The 20747-nt window shown below is 41.1% G+C and overlaps 1 protein-coding gene across 2 annotated transcripts; it reads left to right on the top strand.

Annotated features, from left to right (window-relative positions):
* The first annotated feature begins 6391 nt into the window (after positions 1-6391).
* TSN (translin) lies at positions 6392-20004 on the top strand. 2 transcript variants are annotated; one of them, XM_008143428.3, is made up of 6 exons: positions 6405-6708; positions 7821-7914; positions 9153-9249; positions 11940-12055; positions 12723-12802; positions 19493-20004. In XM_008143428.3, the coding sequence occupies exons 1-6, from the start codon at positions 6643-6645 to the stop codon at positions 19724-19726; spliced, it is 687 nt and encodes a 228-aa protein (XP_008141650.1). In that variant the 5' UTR covers positions 6405-6642; the 3' UTR covers positions 19727-20004. The 2 variants fall into 2 exon arrangements, with proteins under 2 accessions (XP_008141651.1, XP_008141650.1); XM_008143429.3 differs by lacking the exon at positions 12723-12802 and having other exon boundaries at positions 6392-6708; positions 19493-19566.
* The last annotated feature ends 743 nt before the right edge of the window (positions 20005-20747 follow it).

Genomic DNA, 20747 nt, shown 5'->3' with positions numbered 1-20747 from the left:
CCTATCGCAAGGCCTGGCCTGGTGTCAGCACTGGCAACTCTATCTGTGGCATAGTCCACGGCCTCTCTGGAAGCATGCTCAAAAATTCCCACTCTCCAACACCTGGGGCCCGGCAGGGCCTGCAGTCCATAGCGTAATGCCCTCTTCCCAGCCTGGATCAGTCAGGTGTTTTCTGTATCTTATGATGTTTTGACACCTTCAAAAGCTGTCTGGCTGGGAGAGACTGTCCTTTCAGGGCTAGCCAATTCTTGGAGGCAGCACAGGCCCCGCCTGCCACGTCTCTCATGCGCCTCCTCTTTGTCCAGCTCTCACACACCAACCACTATTCCCTCTGCTCTCCATCACTCCAGGGCCAGGTACCGGGCAACCAGAGACCACTCCTATGGTCCAAAGCTACGAAAACAATCTAATGGCTGATAACACAAGGTTTTGTAAGTTGTTTTTTTGTAAGTTTGTGTCTAATTCTTCACTTTCAAAAGCATTGATGGAAGCCTATGTTATTAAAAACATAACAATAATTATTAAAAACTATATTGGATGATAAACCATTGTTATTTTGGTCAATATCAAGCGAAGAATTTAAGTGAAATTGCTATAAGAGAACTTCCATTCCTTCTACTTACCTTCATGAATATCTTAGACTGAATTCTCAAGAAGGCAAAGTCTAAAGAAAAGATTAGGTGCCAACATATTATTGGGTGGATGGGTGAATCTCAGGCCATCGAGAGTAAAGGACAAATGGAAGGAGGCAGCAAGAGACAGAACGCAAATACAACATGGTGCATTGTTACACTTGTCACAGTCTTGCAAAAAACCCAGTTGGTTGCTCAGATACATGGGCCATTTCTGCATTTATGGAAAAACTGCTTGGAGCTGTTGATTCTTAGAAGAGTCTGTTAAGAAGAGAAAGGGCAAGGAATTTATCTGTGGGCCTGTAACCATATCCTGCTTTTCACTGGTCAAAGTTTGCCCCTGGAGTGTTAACCTCACACCCTTTCAGGTGACGTACACAGCCCCCCTGGGAAGTTGTTGGTGAAGCCAGAGCCTTATGAGTTGGAACTGGGCTGCAGCTGCCATAAGGGCAGTGCTGAAGCTTAACCCATGACCCAGGGGAGGCCAATACCGGTGGGATTAATGAATGCAGTGAGGTTGTCGGGTGGGACTCGACACTGAGAGTTTCCTAGGTTTCCATGTTGCGTCTTGTAAAGAATAATGGGGGAAGTCTCCAGGGGATAATTACTGTGAATTTAATTATCTATCTATCATCTATCTTCTATCTATCTATCTATCTATCTATCTATCTATATCTATCTACCTACCTATCTATCTATCTATCTATGTATCATCTATCTATCTATCTATCTATCTATCTATCTATCTATCTATCTATCATCTAATATCTATCTATCTATCTATCTATGTATCATCTATCATCTATCTATCTATCTATCTATCTATCTATCTATCTATGATCTATCATCTATCTATCTATCTATCTATCTATCTATATCTATCATCTATCTATAGAATATTCATCCATAGCTACATGAATTGAAAAAAAAAAAAAGAACATATAGCCCAGCCGGTTGAATATCGACCTATGAACCAGGAGGTTACAATTTGATTCCTGGTCAGGGCACATGCCTGGGTTTGGGCTTGATCCCCAGTAGGGGGCATGCAAGAGGCAGCTGATCAGTGATTCTCTCTCACAATTGATGTTTTTCTCTCTCTCCCTCTCCCTTACTCTCTGAAATCATTAAAAATATCTTTTTTTTTAAAAAAAGAACATTTAGCCCTAATTCATCTCATTTAAAGATCAGCCCATTAAAACTTTACTCTTCTTGTTTAATATTTATAAAATGAATAATATACTTATGTTATTTTAATCAACCATGTATTGCTGTTGAATAATCTAGAAGGAATTTTAACATGTAGTTTCTTATGATAAAAGAAAATTTGCACTTTAATTTATATTAAATTTTAGGGGATTATTGATGGATAATCATAAGATTTTAAATTAGAAATACTTTTATGTTGAATTAAAATTCTTGTGTGGGAAGTGAAAAATAGTTGTTAAAAAGGGGCTTATAAAACAGTATGAAGGTTCTTCAAAAAATTAAGCATAGTATTACCTCATGATCCAACAATTCCACTTCAGATTATATACCCAAAAGAATTGAAAGCAGGGACTCGAGCAGATAATTTTGCATCCATGTTCATAGCAGTATTATTCACATTAGCCAAAAGGTGGACAACCAAAATGTCTATTGACAGATGAATAAATAAAATGTAGTATATACATAAAGTGGAATATTCAGTGTTAAAATGGAATGAAATTCTGATACCAAGTACAACATGCATGAATCTTGAGTCATTATGCTAAGTGAGGTAAGCCAGTCACAAAAAGACAAATACTGTATGAATTCCACTTCTATGAGGCACCTGAGTAGTCAAATTTAGAGACAGAAAGTAGTCTTTGCTAATCCTCATAACTTTTAGAGATAAGTAGTAATAATTCTAACTTGACAAATGAGAAAAGACTCCCTTATGGTATGCTTGAAAATCACCTTAGATTTTTCAGAAATAAAGTGATTTGGCAAACACCTGTTTCATCTAGAATTGATAACCAGAACAGCGAACTGAGGTTTTTGTCCAGGGTTGTGTCTCAGGAAGCTGAAAAATGAGATCACAGACCAGCAGATTTAAGCCAAAGCATGGAAAATTTTTTACAAGTAGGTTCAGCTCCCTCACGGGGAGGAACCCCAAAAATGGTGCCAGTGAAGCTAATCAGTCTAGAGGTATATATGTGCCTGCTCTATATCTGTCAACACCTGATTGATTCCCTCAATTGTTCTTGCCCAGGTACAGGCCTGAACTATCCTGTCCCTATGGGTCAGTTCACCTTATTGTTGCAGACACTTCCTACTTTCACATACCTCCCGCTCTGAGCCTAAAAACATTTTGTTATTCCTGCATGGTTGGTCTGTGATTAGGCTTGCTCAAACTGCCATGTCTGGCCCTGACTACATTTCACCTGCCTTTGTTTTCCATTGGACCCCTGCCTGTCTGCCTACATGTCAAGCTAACTCCTCTCAGAATTAAAAGTCACAATCTTCTTTTAAAAAAAATATATTTTTATTGATTTCAGAGAGGAAGGGAAGGGGAGAAAGCTAGAAACATCAATGATGAGAGAGAATCATTGATTGGCTGCCTCCTGCACACCCCCTACTGGGGATTGAGCCCACAATCTGGGCAGATGGCCCAACTGGGAATCGCGAACCGTGACCTCCTGGTTCACAGGTTGATGCTCAACCACTGAGCTATGCTGACCAGGCCAAAAGTCACAATCTTTGAGTGACATGGAGAAAAATGTTGCAGGATTTAAAAAATGAATTTGGATTTGTATAAAGTCAGTTAATACACAAAAGATGTTTGGATGGTAGTAAATCAATAAAAATGAGCTACTATTGCTACTTTCATCCTTTTGTTGCGAATTTTGAGATTTTTCTGCCTATATTTTTGGACTACAAAAGGTCACAGGATATCAGAAGTACATAGGCAAAAAAAAAATATTGTGTTTGATTGAGCAAGTTGCTAACATTTTCTAAACTGTTACATCATAGGGCTATGAGAGGTCAAGTTAGATAAGGTATTTAAAGCCTCTTGCAAATATTGTTAAGTGGTAGATAGATGATAATAGCATAACCATTGAGATGAACTATTTGGGTCCCAGTTTCAGCATTTACTAGCTTCCTGTGACCTTTGGAAAGTCTAATTTGTTACCATGGTTATTTCACTTATAACAACAGTATCAACTTCATAGAAGCATTAGAAGATAAAATATGATTCTTCATGTAAAGTTTTAGAATAAGTCTGGCACGAAGCTATCATTCAGTTGGTGTAAGTAATTGTGAGGGTGAGAACAAGAAAATAAAAAGGCCTTTCTTTTTCTTTGCTGTAGCCTTCTCAATTTATGAGAAGCATTAAGTAATTAAACTCCAAGGTTGTTAGCTCCTCTGGTTCAAACTGCAAGACATGATAAGTTACTCTCAAGGCTGCATTCTGGCATATATATCCTTCCTCCCTGCTCTTTTCTACAACTCAAGGATAATCAGTAGAAAGTTCCCTCCCCTACTCCCCTTCAAACAAGCTTCTTTTGAACTCTTCATAACTGTTAGGTTGCCGCACAAAGCCAGAGTGGTGAGGGATCATCCGCACACCAGGTAGCTGAGTCTGGATGACTCCAGCACTCAGTGAGGGGAGTCAGTGGCTTTTAAAGGACTTTTGCGGGCTTTTTCTGGGCGGAGACTTCTTCTTCTTCTTTTTTTTAAATATATTTTTTTCAGAGAGGAAGGGAGAGGGATAGAGAGTTAGAAACATCGATCAGCCACCTCCTGCACAACCCCTACTAGGAATGTGCCCACAACAAGGTATAAGGCTTTGACCAGAATCGAACCCGGGACCCTTGAGTCCACAGGCCGACGCTCTATCCACTGAGCCAAACCGGTTTCGGCCCAAGACTTCTTTATGCATACCTGGAGGGGAGAGAATGGAATGTGGTCACCACAAGTGAAATGTGGTCAAAGGGAATGTCCATAGTGAAATGACCTGAAAAGCCAGTTCTCAGGGGAGGGGTATTGATTCAATTGCTCGTCAAACCTAACAATAACTTTTGCTGTGTGAAAGAAAGGAGCCACATGCTAACCTGACAAGCTCAGGGGAGGCCTGCGTGGCCGTCTTGCAAACTCAGAGACCTGAAATAACCACAAAGGATGGTTTGAAAATTAAATATTTAACTACAAACAGGTTATAGTGGGTAGTCATGTCCTAGTCCGATATCTTCCCTGACAAAGATCAACTTAGATCTTCTTTCCTGAGCCCATTTGCCTTTTTGCCTCTAAGATAACATATCTGTGAGATGTCTGGGTAACTTGTAACTTCCTTTTTCACCCCGGACCCCTCAGGGCACAACAAATGGCACCGGGACATTCCTTCATTGTTATTGTTATCGAGTTAATTGTCAACTGTTAATTACGTTAAAGTATCCTGTATCTATCTCTGTAAGAGAAGCACATGTCCATCATTTCGCTTTTCACCCAATCCCAGAAGTTTCCCCGCTTTGCTTTATCCCACCTCCCTAATCTATCACCAATGAATTTCATGTAACTCACCTATGTCCCTTTTCTTTGATTTCAAGGTATAAATATAGATGTAACCCTGCATTCTCCGGAGCATTATCTCAATTCATTGAGGTTCTGCTTCCCGGCATATGTCGACAATTTGGCTCAAATAAACTCACAAAATTCTTTACAGGTTTCAATGGTTTTTTTCGTTAACAGCTCTAGTAATGTTTCACAGGCTTTGGAAAAATACTGCGAAGACATCTGCCAGGATTGTCTCCTAAGGAGCTAACAAACTACAACCCTCCTGATGTCTGCTCGACTTCAGCCCCAAATCGGAGGTTTGTTTACTGTTTTTAGTCCGGGAAGGTGTCCTAGGGGGGTGTCTTTATCAGCATCTTCACAAGCCTGTAAAACATTCCTTTTTTTTTTTTAAACCACAGGTTCCTTTTTTAAAACTATATATTTTTATTGATTTCAGAGAGGAAGGGGGAAATAGAAACATCAATGATGAGAGAGAATCCTTGATCGGCTGCCTCCTGCACACCCACATTGGGGATCAAGCCCACAATCCAGGCATGTGCCCTGACTGGGAATCAAACCGTGACCTGCTGGTTCATAGGTCGAGGCTCAACCACTGCGCCAGGCCAGCTGGGCAAGCCTGTACAACATTCTCTGCAAGTCCCTTTTCTTTTTCCAGGGAAGATTGTGTTCCCTAGGCATCCAGCGCAGGGCAAGCAGGCAGCCATGGAGCAGAGCGGAGCTATGCAGCCAGAGGACGGGCCCACGGCTGCTTCACAGCTGTGCCTGATTGTGCTCGAGCCCCTGTGAGCCGTTTGGCACCGAATGAAGTTTCCTTCTTCACCACACTCCAAACTGGGGATTCTGTGAGTGTTGACGACCCGCATAAAGTCACGTAATGTAAACAATAGGTAATACAGAGAATGCGTTAAAAGAGCACAGGGGTAAGATTTTGCACCACTTGGTCCCACATACCTTTATGTTCCCTTGCATTTTTTGGAAATACTAACGCATTGTTTTCTTCCTTATTCTTAGAGGACGACTGCAAGCTCTTTACAGTCTACATGCACCTCTTAGTACTGAGCCACCCCCCAAACGCTGTGTATCTACCGCTGTGTGTGTTATCGTGTACGGTAACAGGAGCGCGGGCCCCACCTCCACGCCACACCCCCACTTCCGGCAGTCCCTTCGGCCCCGAGGCGCCCTCCCCGAGCTGTTTCCGGCGAGGCCTGTGGGAAGATCCCGCCCTCGGAGCGCGCCTGGCTCCGGAGGAGGCGGGCGGCACCGCAGGCATCGCGGCGGGCAGCCCGGCTCCCTGCGCGCCGAGGGCCTGGGAGGACCCCAGCGACGGAGGTAGCACCAGGCCCGGCGACGAGGCGGCTTCGGTGGCGGCGGCCTCTGCGACTGACGGCGCGCTGTTTGTCTGTGGAGCCCTGTCAGCCGGCCGCCCTCGCCCTCGCCCTCGCCCTCGCCGCTGGCTGATCCCGGTGCAGCCGGCGCCATGTCTGTGAGCGAGATCTTCGTGGAGCTGCAGGGCTTTCTGGCTGCCGAGCAGGACATCCGGGAGGTGAGCCTGCTTGCCCCGTCCCCTTTCTCTGCTCCGGTGGCCCCACCGCCCGGTCCTTCCCGCCGCTCGGCCTCCGAGGGCCGGCGCTTCCCTCTGGTTTCTGCTTGGGGCGAGCCCCTCGTCCCGCCCCGGGTTCCGGTCTCCTCGGCTTCTCCTACCTCATCCGAGTGCCAGTTTCCCCGCTTCCAGCACTCGTGGACGTCAGAGCCTCAGCTAGCTCCTGGGCCTCCGACGGCGTGCGATGTGTGTGCTGTCGGTGTCTTTCAAGGCACCCCTGGGCCTCTCTTTAAAGCTCCTGTGGCTTCTCATTGCACGTAGGGTAAAAATCCAAGTGTGTGTGTGTGTGTGTGTGTGTGTGTGTGTGTGTGTTTTCATTGTAATTTTACCCCACCTCCTGTTTATATTATGGTCACTTTACCTCCCTTCCATTTCTCTAGTTCCCCAGTAGTTCCTGCCTCAGAAGTTTTGCATGCCTTCTGCTGTTCCTGAAATTTGCTCCCCCCCCGCCCCCTCCCCCGTTCCCCCACATTCATCTCCTGGATTTCACAGACCAAATGATCTTTGGCCTGTGATGTTTTCTAGTAACGCATTAACATCTTAAGGGATTTGTGCAATTCCTATCTTTTGAATGTCAGTTGAACTGCCAGAAAGGAGGGGACTGTACTTGGTTCCCCAGCATTTACACAATGCCTAGCACATAAATGTGCTCAGTGAATATTTGTAAAATGAATGAATGAAAAATACCCACCCCTTGTATTGCATCTTATTCTCGTCTTGACAAATTGCATTCCGATGCCCCAGCTCCTTGAAGTGTTGTAGTGTTCCTGTGGGAGAGTTGAGATGGGGAGGTGGCTATTATCCTTTGAAGGCTGAATGAGAAACCTAAGGCTTTTTGATGACTTCCTGAAGGTCTCATAGAGGAAGTAAGTGGAAGAGTCAGGATTCAAACCTGGGTATTTTCTGTTCCAGTTCAGTCCTTGTAAAGATTGTTAGTGTTTTCAATGTATGTGAAGGTGTCATAAATCAAACATGCTACCTAGCATATTTGGTTTGAGGCTATGATAATAATGATGTTGAACTTACGTGATATTTTGGTTTTTAATTCTTTCTAGGAAATCCGTAAAGTAGTGCAGAGTTTAGAACAAACAGCTCGGGAGATTTTAACTCTACTGCAAGGGGTCCATCAGGGTGCTGGGTTTCAAGACAGTAAGTATTTTGTTTTGACTTTTGAGGTTTTAATCCAGTTCATCAATCTCATTTAAAGAGTTTTACCATCCAAACAACATTTCAGCTCTGTGTCATTTCATTATGAGAAATGTTCCTCATACTTTATGGTGTATAAAAATTGGAGTAGGTGAGTTTATCGTTTTTACAGGCTTACAGAATTCTGTGTTTTGATTGATTTTCCACTTTCACGTAATATGGAATGTTTTCTATGTGATGAAGTTCTGCTGCTGCTGATAGTAGTATATCATAGTTCACTTGTGCATTTAGCAACTTTTATTTAGCGCTTCAAAAACACACCTTTCATATATTGCATATGGTTTAATATGCATTTGTAGATATGAAATGGCTAGTGTAAACTGTTCTTTTTTTTTTAAATATTTCTTTATTGATTTCAGAGAGGAAGGGAGAAGGAGAGAGAGATAGAAACATCAATGATGAGAGAGAATCATTGACTGGCTGCATCCTGCACACCCCCCACTGGGGATCGAGCCCGCAACGCAGGCATGTGCCCTTGGCCAGAATCGAACCCGGGACCCCTCAGTCCGCAGGCTGACGCTCTATTCACTGAGCCAAGCAGGCCAGGACTGTAAAATGTTCTGAATGTGTGTACAGTTAGTCCCTTGAATGGATGGAGATCAACTATGATAAATTTAGACATGGAACCTCCATTGTAAGCACAACTGAAAAAGCTGAAATACATTTTCAGATAGAGAATGATATAATAAAGTAGTTTATAGGTGTCAGGCAAGTCATTTTTCTCCATGATATGTACTTGGTCAGCCTGATTGAGAATAATTGGTAAAACTTCTTTTTGACCAAATATGAGAGCTAGAAGCAGATCAATTTTAAACCTCTTTTGAGGACCGCCTAGGAATGCATCTGGTGTGCAGCCCCTTAGGGATGAGGTCATTTCTGATAGCTTACCATGTGTTTCCTAACATTCCCTTTCAGCAAGTTTTTGTTTATTTTTCAGTAGTGGTTCATCAGTAGGGGAACTAGAGGTGAAAATTTGAAAGCCAGGTTGAAAAGCAGAGATTCATACCCTATATTTGGTCATGAGCTTTTTAAAAAAGTTGATTTATTTCCAGGTAGACTGCATAGATTATTAAGCGATAGTAAGTATTAAGCAATACTAAGTATTTGAAATTTGGTCTTTCATTATGATGTTTGATTATCGTTTGTTTGTTTGTTTGTTTGTTTGTTTTTGGTGTGATCAGTTCCAAAGAGGTGTTTGAAAGCTCGAGAACATTTTGGTACTGTGAAAACACATCTAATGTCTTTGAAGACCAAGTTCCCTGCTGAACAGTATTACAGGTTTGTAAGAAAAGTAGCATTATTTTATAATGTTAAGTAAAAAAAAGGCAGAAAAATGATATGTACTGAATGATTGCTTAGCAATAGGTAAAAATCCCTCTATGTAGAAGAAGAAACAAAAAGAAAATAATCAAACTATTAATGGCAGTATTTGAACGGTGATAAAATTGATGATATTTTCTTCCCTTTCATTTTCAAAATTTTCTTAAAGATCATGTATAATTTTTGCAATGAAAAAGCAGTTAAAAACAAAATATTCATTGTATGAGGTCAAAATAAAGAATATCTTTTTAAAAAAATATATATTTTATTGATTTTTTACACAGAGGAAGAGAGAGGGATAGAGAGTTAGAAACATCGATGAGAGAAACATCGATCAGCTGCCTCCTGCACACCCCCTACTGGGGATGTGCCCGCAACCAAGGTACATGCCCTTGACCGGAATCGAACCTGGGACCTTTCAGTCCACAGGCCGACGCTCTATCCACTGAGCCAAACCGGTTTCAGCAAAATAAAGAATATCTTTTTAGTATATTCAAGTTGCTTGTGAAGTTGGATGAACCATATCTGCTATTAAGGTTATGGAGTTGAGCTTTACCTTAAAGCTTGACTTTCACTGCCAAGTAACATATTTATCCAATATTTTATGCTGTATGTTGCTGGATTTACACCACCAGTTATTTTAAAGTATATATTGTTTTATGAAAGAAAAATTGTTGCCAATCATAATTGTGAAACATGTAGATTGTAAAATGCATCCCGATTTCACAGATATTAAATGGATGTTGATGAAATATGGTAAATAAGAACCTAAAATATCTACTTATGTTTATTTTCTTACTAAAAAAGATATTCATTTAAGACGTGTTTATGGGCAATAAATAGGACATGTATGTGGGAAGTGAATAGCACAACCTTACAAGATTTTTTAAGGCAGGAATTGCAAACCACCTGTGGCCTGCTGCCTCTCGAAGCTAAGAATTGCTTCTTTATTTTAAAACTGTTAAAAAAGAAAAACAGCCAAATAAGAATATGTAACAGACTGAAAGTGACCTTCAAAGCCTAAAATATTTGTTATCTGGCCCTTCACAGAGAAAGTTTGCCAAACCTTGCAAAGGTAGTAACAGAAGCTTAGAAAAGTAGGAGGATAGAATTGAATTGTCAGGGTCTTTAGAGACCATGTAATTTGGAGTCATACACAGGATGCTGATTTGGCCCTCAGAAGGTTCTGTTTGGTCTGCATTGTGTTGAAATGTTTCTCTAAATTGTTGCCATGGGAGGCATAGCATAAATATCCAGAAGTTGTCAAATTTCCTATTTTGTTTCCAGGTTTCTGGCTCAGTTTAACTGTAGTATCCCTGAGGTTTTAAGTCTCTGTAGTGATGGCAAATGGTAGTTATTACTTGTATGTGTGAATCAGGATTTTCTTGATACCCTACACTCAAAATGTAGGAATGAGTTAGGTGTTGAAGCTGATGTACAATTGTGTTTCTCCTCAGTCTTCAGTGGCCAATGTTTATTTTTCTCAGAGCACTATCATTGTTCTTATTTATTAAGAACACCAGAGGCCCGATGCACGAAGATTTGTGCAAGAATGGGCCTTCCTTCCCCTGGCTGTGTGCACTGCCTTCGCTCTGGCCAGAGCTGCCTTCCTGCCTTCCCGCCTTCCCATGCTGCCCAGAGGCCTGGAGCGGCTGGGGGGGTGCGGAATGCCTGCGTCCCGCCCTGCCCCTGGCCCCTTGGTGCCTGTGCATGCAAATTAACCCGCCATCTTTGTTGGGTTAATTTGCATACTTACTCCTGATTGGCTGGTGGGTGTCGCAAAGGTATGGTCAATTAGCATGTTACCCTTTTATTAGTGTAGATAATCTTCAGCTGTAAATTTTTGTATTCATAAAATTGAATCATGCTTATTTATTAAACTTTTAATTAATTTATTTATTTTTATTTATTTATTTTTTTTAGTCTTCTCAAAATTATTTTATTGTCTTGTGTCTGATCTATTTATGTGAGAAGTATATTTTTTTTTTGATTTTTTTTTATATTTTTATTGAGGTATTATATGTGTACATATCTTACTATTACCCCCCCCACCCCACACCCACACATGCCCTCCCCCCCCAGAGTTTTGCGTCCATTGTTTATGCTTATATGCATGCATACAAGTCCTTCGTTTGATTTCATAACTCCCCCACCTTTCCCAAACTTTCCCCCTGTAATTTGAAAGTCTGTTTGATGCTTTACTGTCTCTGTATCTATCTTTTGAACTTGTGAAATTTACTCTAAATCTATCTAATATATTTAAATGTCATATTGCTCTTACATGTTTCATATGTTGGGATTTCACGTAAAATTTTATTTGAAAAAGAATTCCAATTCTAAAATGTTTGAACTTGCTCTAACCAGTTTGGCTCAGTGGATAGAGCGTCGGCCTGCGGACTCAAAGGTCCCAGGTTTGATTCCAGTCAAGGGCATGTACCTTGGTTGCCGGCACATCCCCAGTAGGGGGTGTGCAGGAGGCAGCTGATTGATGTTCTCTCTCATCGATGTTTCTAACTCTCTCCCTCTCCTTTCCTCTCTGTAAAAAATAAATAAAATACATTTTTAAAAAAGTGTTTGAACTTGACTGTACTAAACATGTCTTTTTTAAGGCCCCTGGTCCCTCAATCTATGTGCTTGTCTTTATGTAGATTTCATGAGCACTGGAGGTTTGTGTTGCAGCGGCTGGTCTTCTTGGCAGCGTTTGTTGTGTACTTGGAATCAGAAACACTAGTGACTCGAGAAGCAGTGACAGAAATTCTTGGCAGTAAGTGTCTTCATTTGTATTGATCTGCAGAACCAGTACTAATGGATAGGTTAATTTTTGTTGACTTATACTTTCTATTATAACAAATGAGAACTAGATGAAAAACCAGTTACTTGGAAACACAAAACCTAAAAATATGTAGTGGCTGCTCTTTGTACTTGGGTGTTGTATTTATAAAATTTAGTTTTTAAAAATGTGAAGGCTGTAGAAAAGTTAGAAGAATAATACAGTGAATGCCTGTTTACAGCTCACTTAGACTCACTACTCTTAACATTTTGCCACATCTGCTTAGTCTCCTCACTTGGTGTGTCTGTGTGTGCATGTGTGCATTTGTGTGCGCTTGTCAACCATTTGAAGTCAGTTGCAGATATTGTGGCTTCTTCCTGCCTCTTCTCAAAACAGATATCCTCTGACATTTTTTGTGGTATTACTTTTTAAGAGAAGAGTGGACAGGAAAATTGAATTTTGCTTGAGAGCTAGAAAAATTCTCAATGAGGTCTAGTTGCCAAGGTTAATATTGTATGTCAACTGTAATTGAAAAATAAGAATTACTAGGAAACAAAAGATTGTTTTAAATGATTCATCCTTTTTCACACATTTAAAAATATGCTAAGTCTTAAATTATATTCATATTATGACCTCATTTTTGTTTTGATATTTTTTTTAGTTGAGCCAGATCGGGAGAAAGGATTTCATCTGGATGTAGAAGATTATCTCTCAGGAGTTCTAATTCTTGCTAGTGAACTGGTAATATACTTAGTAATTTGCCATTTTCTTTCTTTTTCTTTTTTACTGTTAATTGCTTAATACTAACATATAAATTTCAGGTGTACAGCATTGTAGCTTGATATCTATATACTCGATTGCATGCTCACCACCAAAGTCTGGTTTCCATTTGTCACCATGTATTTGACCCCTTTCACTACCCCTCCCTAAAGTCCCCTCCGTTAAACACTAGTCTGTTGTGTGTATCTGTGAGTTTGTTTTTGTTTTGCTTTTTTTTTTACGTTTCCACATATAAGGGAGAGCATTTATTTTTCTCCATCTTATTTCTCTTGCCATAATACCCTCAGGGTCCACCCATGTTGACATAAATGGCAAGATTTCATTCTTTCTAATGGCTGCGTGGCATTCCATTGTATATATACCACTTCTTTATTTATTCATCCATCCGTGGACACTTAATTTTTTTATATATCTTGGCTGTTAAAAAAATAAAGTTTCAAATTAATGTTCTTATATTCTTTGGATAAATACCCACAAGTAGAATAGGTGGACCATAATAGTTCTCTTCTTAGTTTTTTGAGAAATCTCCATACTGTTTTTCATGGTGGCTGCACCAATTTACTTAGGGTTCCCTTTCCTTCACATCCTCCCCAGCATTTGTTATCTCCTATTTCTTTGATAATTGCCATTCTAACAGGTGTGAAGAGGTGTGAAGTGATATCTCATTGTGATTTTGACTTGCATTTCCCTGATGATTAGTGATATTGAGCATCTTTTCCTGTGTCTGTCAGCCATCTGTATGTCTTCCTCGGAAACATGGCTAATCAGATCCTCTGCCCATGTTTGTGCGTCTTTGTTAATCCTCACCTGAGGATGTTTTTTCCTTTGCTTTTCAGAGAGTGTAGAAGGGAGGTAAGGAGACGGGGAGGGAGGGGGGAGGGAGAGAGACAGACAGACAGATAGACATCGATGTGAGAGACACACATCGACTGGTTGCCTCTGCATGCACCCCGACCAGGGGTGGGGAGTGAACCCGCAACTGAGGGGCGTGCTCCTTGACTGGAGACTGAACACGAGACCCTCTGGTGCACAGGCCGCTGCTTTAACCACTTAGCTACACTGGCCGGGCCTGCCCATTCTTAATTAGGTTGTTTTTGTTGTTGAGTTGTATTAGTTCTTTATATATTTTTTATATTAGTACCTTATTGTAAGCACCATTTGCAAATATCTTGTCCTCTTTGGTTGGTTGCCTTGGATGTTGATGGCTTCCCTTGCTGTGCAAAAGCTTGATTTGATGGTGTCCCATTTGTTTATTTTTGTTTCTCTTGCCTTGGAGTCAAATTCACAAAAACACCACTAAGACTGATGACCAGGAGCTTAGTGCCTATATTATTGTCTGTGTATTTTATTGTTTCAGGGCTAACACTCAGGTCTTCAGTCCATTTTGAGTTAATTTTTATGTTTGGTGTACAATAACAGTTTAGTTTCATTCTTTTGCATAGGGTGTCCAGTTTTCCCAACTTTATTGAAGAAACTTCCTCCATTGTATATTCTTGTCTCCTTTGTTGTAAGTTACTTGTCCATATACGTCTGGGATTATTTCTGGGCTCAGTTCTGTTCCATTGGTCTCTGTGTGTGTTTTTCTGCCATTACCATACTGTTGATTATTGTAGCTTTGTAGTGTAGTTTGAAATCGGGTAGTGTGATACCTCTGGCTGTGTTCTTTTTTCCTCAGGATTTCTATTTGGGGTCTTTTGTGGTTCCAAAATTGGAGGATTTCTTTTGTTATGCCATTAGGATTTTAATAGGGATTGCGTTGAATCTGTAGATTGCTCTAGGTAATATGGACATTGTAACAATGTTAATTCTTCCAGTCCATGGACGCAGTGTTTTTTTCATTTTTTTTGGTCTTTAATTTCTTTCAAGAAAGAATGTCTTATCCTTTTCAGTGTACAAGTGTTTCCTTTCCTTTGCTTATTTCTAGGTATTTTATTTTTTTTTTCTATTGCTTTTTTTTTTTTTTTTAATATGTTTTATTGATTTTTTAGAGAGTTAGAAAATCGATCAGCTGCCTCTTGCACACCCCCTATGGGGATGTGCCCACAACCAAGGTATATGCCCTTGACCGGATTCGAACCTGGGACCCTTGAGTCCGCAGGCCGACGCTCTATCCACTGAGCCAAACCGGTTTCGGTGGGATTGTTTTTCTTTATTAATCTTTCTGATAGTTCATTGTTAGCATATAGAAATGCAACAGATTTCTGTATGTTGATTTTGTGTTTTGAAACTTTTTTTTTTTTTAATTACTTTATTGATTAAGGTATCACATATTTGTCCTCAACCCCCCCCTGAAACTTTATTTCTAATAGGTTTTGGTGGAATCTTTAGGGTTTTCTTTTTTTTTTTGGTTGCAACTCTTTTTTTTTTAATTTAATAAATCTTTATTGTTCAGATTATTACAATTGTTCCTCTTTTTCCCCTCATAGCTCCCCTCCACCTGGTTCCCACCCCACCCTCTGCCCTTACCCCCCCCCCCCACTGTCCTCATCTATAGGTGTATGATTTTTGTCCAGTCTCTTCCCACACTCCCCACACCCCTTTCCCCCTGAGAATTTTCAGTCCACTCCCTTTCTATGCCCTTGATTCTATTATATTCACCAGTTTATCAGATTTTTAATTCACTTGATTTTTAGATTCACTTGTTGATAGATATGTATTTGTTGTTCATAATTTTTATCTTTACCTTTTTCTTCTTCTTCCTCTTCTTAAAGAATACCTTTCAGCATTTCATATAATACTGGTTTGACGGTAATGAACTCCTTTAGCTTTTTCTTATCTGTGAAGCTCTTTATCTGACCTTCAATTCTGAATGATAGCTTTGCTGGGTAGAGTAATCTTGGTTGTAGGTTCTTGCTATTTATCACTTTGAATATTTCTTGCCACTCCCGTCTGGCCTGCATAGTTTCTATTGAGAAATCAACTGACAATCGTATGGGTGCTCCCTTGTAGGTAACTAACTGTTTTTCTCTTGCTGCTTTTAATATTCTCTCTTTGTCTTTTGCTCTTGGCATTTTAATTATGATGTGTCTTGGTGTGGTCCTCTTTGGATTCCTTTTGTTTGGGGTTCTGTGCGCTTCCTGGACTTGTAAGTCTATTTCTTTCACCAGGTGGGGGAAGTTTTCAGTCATTATTTCTTCCAATAGGTTTTCAGTATCTTGCTCTCTCTCTTCTTCTGGCACCCCCATAATTCGGATGTTGGTAAGCTTGAAGTTGTCCCAGAGGCTTCTTACACTATCTTCAAATTTTTGGATTCTTTTTTCTTTTTGCTTTTCCAGTTGAGTGTTTTTTGCGTCTTTGTATTTCAAATCTTTGACTTGATTTTTGCGTTCCTCTAGTCTGCTGTTGGGTCCCTGTATAATATTTTTTATTTCAGTCAGTGTATGTTTAATTTCTAGTTGGTCCTTTTTCATATCCTCGAGGGTCTCGCTAAATTTATTGGCCTTTTCTAGGAAATTCTTGAAAAACCTTATAACTGTGGTTTTGAACTCTATATCCAGTCGTTTGTTTTCTTCCATTTCTTTTGTTTGTGATCTCTTTCTTTGTCTCCGCATTTTCGCTGCTTCCCTGAGTTGGTAGGGTAGCTTTGTGTGCTAGGTGTCCTATAGGGCCCAGTGGCTCAGCCTCCCCAGTTACCTGAGGTGGACACTCTTGGTGCACCTTTGTGGACTGTGTATACAGCCTTGTTGTAGTTAAGTCTTGATTGTTGTTGGTATCACTGGGAGGAATTGACCACCAGGCCAATGGGCTGTGAGGATCAGCTGTGTCTACGCCGGGAGAACTTCTGTGCTGGAGACAGCCTTATGGGACAAGACTTGGCAAAATTGTGAAAGCCTCTGCTCAGCTTGGATGGGGTGGAGTCTCAGGGCAGAGCAGACAGTCTTGGCTTCCTGTCAGCCCTGCCCTATGAGGCCCCTGGGTCTCAGTGTCCCTCGGTAATCGCTGCAAGCACCTCTAAGAGTAAGCCGCCCTCGAGTTTTGCCCGCTGCCAGACAGTCCACTTTCTCCCCCAATGAATCTGGATTCCCAGATTCTCGCCCGGAACTGGAGTTCAGCGCAGTGGGGAGTTTCTGTTTCCCACCCGCTAGAGAAAGCCAGCGGCGCACTCAGCAGTCAGTCCTCTCTTCGCGCACGCGCCTCCAGACCTCTGCCTTTTGCGGCTCCCCTGAGTTTCTGCTTGACAGTCCAGCTTTCCCCTGTATAAGTCTGGGTCCCCAGGGTCTCGCCTGGAACTGGGGTTCAGTGCAGTCGGAACTGGGGTTCAGCGCAGTCAGGAGCTTTTGTCTCCTTCCCGCTAGAGAAAGCCAGCCAGGCACTCAGCCGCCCACGCGCGTGTCTCCGTACCTCAGCCTTTTGCAGCTCCTCTGATTCTCCGTGTGCTTTCCTCTTTCCTTCTAGTTGTAGAATTTCCACTCAGCCAGCTTTCCTGTGGTTCTGGATGATGTTCATTTTGTCTTTTAGTTGCAGTTTTGAAGTTGTTGTGAGAGGCAGCTGTTTAGGTGTTTATCTATGCCGCCATCTTGGTTTCTCCCTAGGGTTTTCTATATATAAAATCATGCCATCTGCAAATAGTGGTAGTTTTACTCTTTCCAATTTGGATGCCTTTTATTTCTTGCCTAATTTCTCTGACTAGGACTTCTAGTAATGTTGAGTAAAACTGGCAGGAGTGGGCGTCCTTGTCTTATTTCTGTTCGATCTTAGAGGAAAAGCTTTGGTTTTCACTGTTGAGTATGAAGTTACCTAGCTGTGGGTTTGTCTTATATGGCCTTTGTTATGTTGAGGCACTTTTCCTTCTATACCCATTTTATTGAGAGGTTTCTTTAAAAATCATAAATGGCTTCCTGGCTGCTGTGGCTGAGGAGTTGAGCATCAACCTATGAACCAGGCGATCACGGTTCCATACCCTGTCAGGGCATATGCCCAGGTTGCGGGTTCGATCCCCAGTAGGGGGATGTTCAGGAGGCATCTGATTGATTATTCTCTCTCATCATTGATGTTTCTCTCTCTCCCTTCCTCTCTGAAATAAAAGAAAATATATATATATTTAAAAAAACCATAAATGCATGTTGTATCCTGTCCCATGCTTTTTCTAGTGAGATGATCATACGATTTTTACCTTCATTTTGTTAACGTATGCTACATTGATTGATTTGCAAATGTAGAACCATCCTTGTATCCCTACAGTGAAATGCATTTGATTGTGGTGTATGATCCTTTAAATGTATTATTGTATTTGATTTGCTAGTATTTTGTGGAGGACTTTTGCATCTATTTTTATCAGAGATATTGGCCTGTAATCTGTGTGTGTGTGTGTGTGTGTGTGTGTGTGTGTGTGTGTGTGTGTGGTTCCTGCCTGTTTTTGCTTTCCAAATAATGTTGGCTGAGTTAGGAAATATTCATTCTTTCCTCTTCAATATTTTGGAAGAGTTGGAGATGGAAAGGTATTAAATTTTCTTTGAATGTTGGTAGAATTCAGCTGTGAAGTTGTCTGGTCCTGGAGCCGTTTGTTTTTTTCACCTTGCCACTTCACTGTCATTTTTTACAATGGGTACAAAAATCCCGGGAGTCTGATTCATTTAGAAGCCATCTGTTGGTCACCAGATAGTCGTTGACTGTGCACGGTATGAGTTTTGCTAGTCATCAGGGAAATGCCAGTTCTGACGAGGTGCATATTTGCTAATGTGTGAATTTTTTTTATTTTATTTCTTTATTGATTAAGGTATCACATATTTGTCCTCGTCCCCCCATTCCCATCCCACACCCCTCCCCACACATGCCCCCACCCCCCTGTTGTCCTTAACCACCGGTTAGGCTCGTATGCCTGCACACAAGTCCTTTGGTTGATCTCTCCCTTTACCCCCACCCTTCCCTCCCCTCCCCCCGAGGCTCGACAGTCCGATCCATGCCTCCTTGTTTCTGGGTCTGTTCTTGTTCATCAGTCTATGTTGTTCATCATTTCCCCTAGATGAGTGAGATCATGTGCTATTAGAAATACACTTATAAGAACCGAAAATGAGATAAGCAATAATGGTTATGGTGACAGGCAAATGAATCAGTGTGTAGTGAGTTTCTTTCTGGGCCAACAGTTCTTTTGAGACCCAATTTCAATGTCCAACAGTTCCTTATGTGTATATGTCAGCACTGACATTTCAGTTCTGGATGGTGGACAAATGGTGGTAATGCAGGTCCAACTCTGTCTGGTTTGGTTAATGTGTGAATTTTTAAAAGATGATTATACCTCTTTGTTTCAAAGTAGTGGGAAAACATATTCCTGGTAACTGTGTTAACTCATAAAATTGTTTTGGAGAACAACTTATCTACATAACTATATTAATTATTCTTGCTTTTATCTTCTTAGTCTCTTTCCTGAGAAATATGTTATGAAAATAATTCTAAAGATGAAAAAAAAAAGCTGTTATAAAGGGTGTTCACAAATAATATTTATATAGAGTAAATTGTAGCCCATAGAAACTCTAATAAAAGGGAAATGATTTCTTAAGTTAGTAGTAATATTAAGCCTTTGTCAAAAATGTATTTATCAAAGATAATATGTGAAAGTGTTGTGGCCTCTGAGGGTCTTGTAGTTGTGAATTGGAGGGCATGCTAAGGTGGAGCCACGTTGTAACACATCCCAATCTCTCTTTCTTTGTATAGTCGAGGCTGTCTGTCAACAGTGTGACTGCTGGAGACTACTCCCGGCCCCTTCACATCTCCACCTTCATCAATGAGCTGGATTCCGGGTTCCGCCTCCTCAACCTGAAAAACGACTCCCTGAGGAAGCGCTACGATGGCTTGAAGTACGATGTGAAGAAAGTTGAGGAGGTGGTCTATGATCTCTCCATCCGAGGCTTCAATAAGGAGACAGCAGCCGCTTGTGTGGAGAAATAGGAGACTCTCCAGGCCTGGCCTTGCTGACCTCAGTGGTTGCCAGTGAGCGTGAGCGCAGGGCCGCTCACTGTAGTCACGGTGCCCTGTTGCTAAGCACCGCGCTTTATTTTCTTAGCCAGTTGTGTGGTATGTGTATCAGAATTGGAACACTTCTTTGGGGTTAAAGATCAGCCTTTACAAGACAGGTTTTTTTTTGTTGTTTCAGTGAATTTGCTCTGTAATTCAGTTCTGTCAAAAGCGCAAATGTCAGTCTCTTGGTAAAGTTTATTTCCTGCTTACCCTGACGCTGTTGATGTCCTGATTGAGAAGTTTATTGTCTTGTGATCCTCGGTATTTTCTATATCCAAAGTAGCCCCATACACAGGTGTGCAAACAGGTTATTAAAAAGGATGGGTGCCAACCAAAGGACCTTACTTTACATTTTCCTCTCATAAGCCAGGTGAGTAAATCAGATGTTGAGATTTTTTACAAGGGAGTTAATAGCTCCAGGGTTCTCTCACTGCCTTCAAAACATAGAATTAAACTGCAAAGTCAAGTTCAACAGATACTTTTGGGAAGTTTTTGTATTAAAGAATTGAGTAACATGCTATCATTTGGCTGTTTACCAGGTGTGGGGTAGCGCTTAGTGTTTTAAACACCTTGGTTTCCTGATGTTGCCTTCACATTGTGCTGTTGCAAGCAATTAAAAATCGTTTTCACACACATCTTTAACACTTCATATGATATATTTCTAAGATATGAAACCTTTTTCCTAGCAGCCAGCTACACTGTTGGGTGTGGGAGTATAAAGCCACCCAGTCAAGTTAGTTAGCAATACCCTGACTGATGTGTTCTGAGAGAAAAGTGCCGTGCTTTGTCTGGAAGGAAGAGAAGATGGATTGAAAAACAAACCAGCTGAAAAAATGAACCAGCAGATTTGACACCGTTTCCAGAGTAAGCCATTTCAGGTTATTGACGACTCTCCCAATAGGCAGGGTTTAGAGCGACAGTTTTGGGCAAGTCACATAAATCTTGTTGCACC

Source organism: Eptesicus fuscus, chromosome 11 (genome assembly GCF_027574615.1).
Source record: "Eptesicus fuscus isolate TK198812 chromosome 11, DD_ASM_mEF_20220401, whole genome shotgun sequence".
Lineage (NCBI taxonomy): Eukaryota > Metazoa > Chordata > Mammalia > Chiroptera > Vespertilionidae > Eptesicus > Eptesicus fuscus.
Note: the sequence above shows the minus strand (reverse complement) of the source record. Positions and strands in the feature narration are given on the sequence as shown.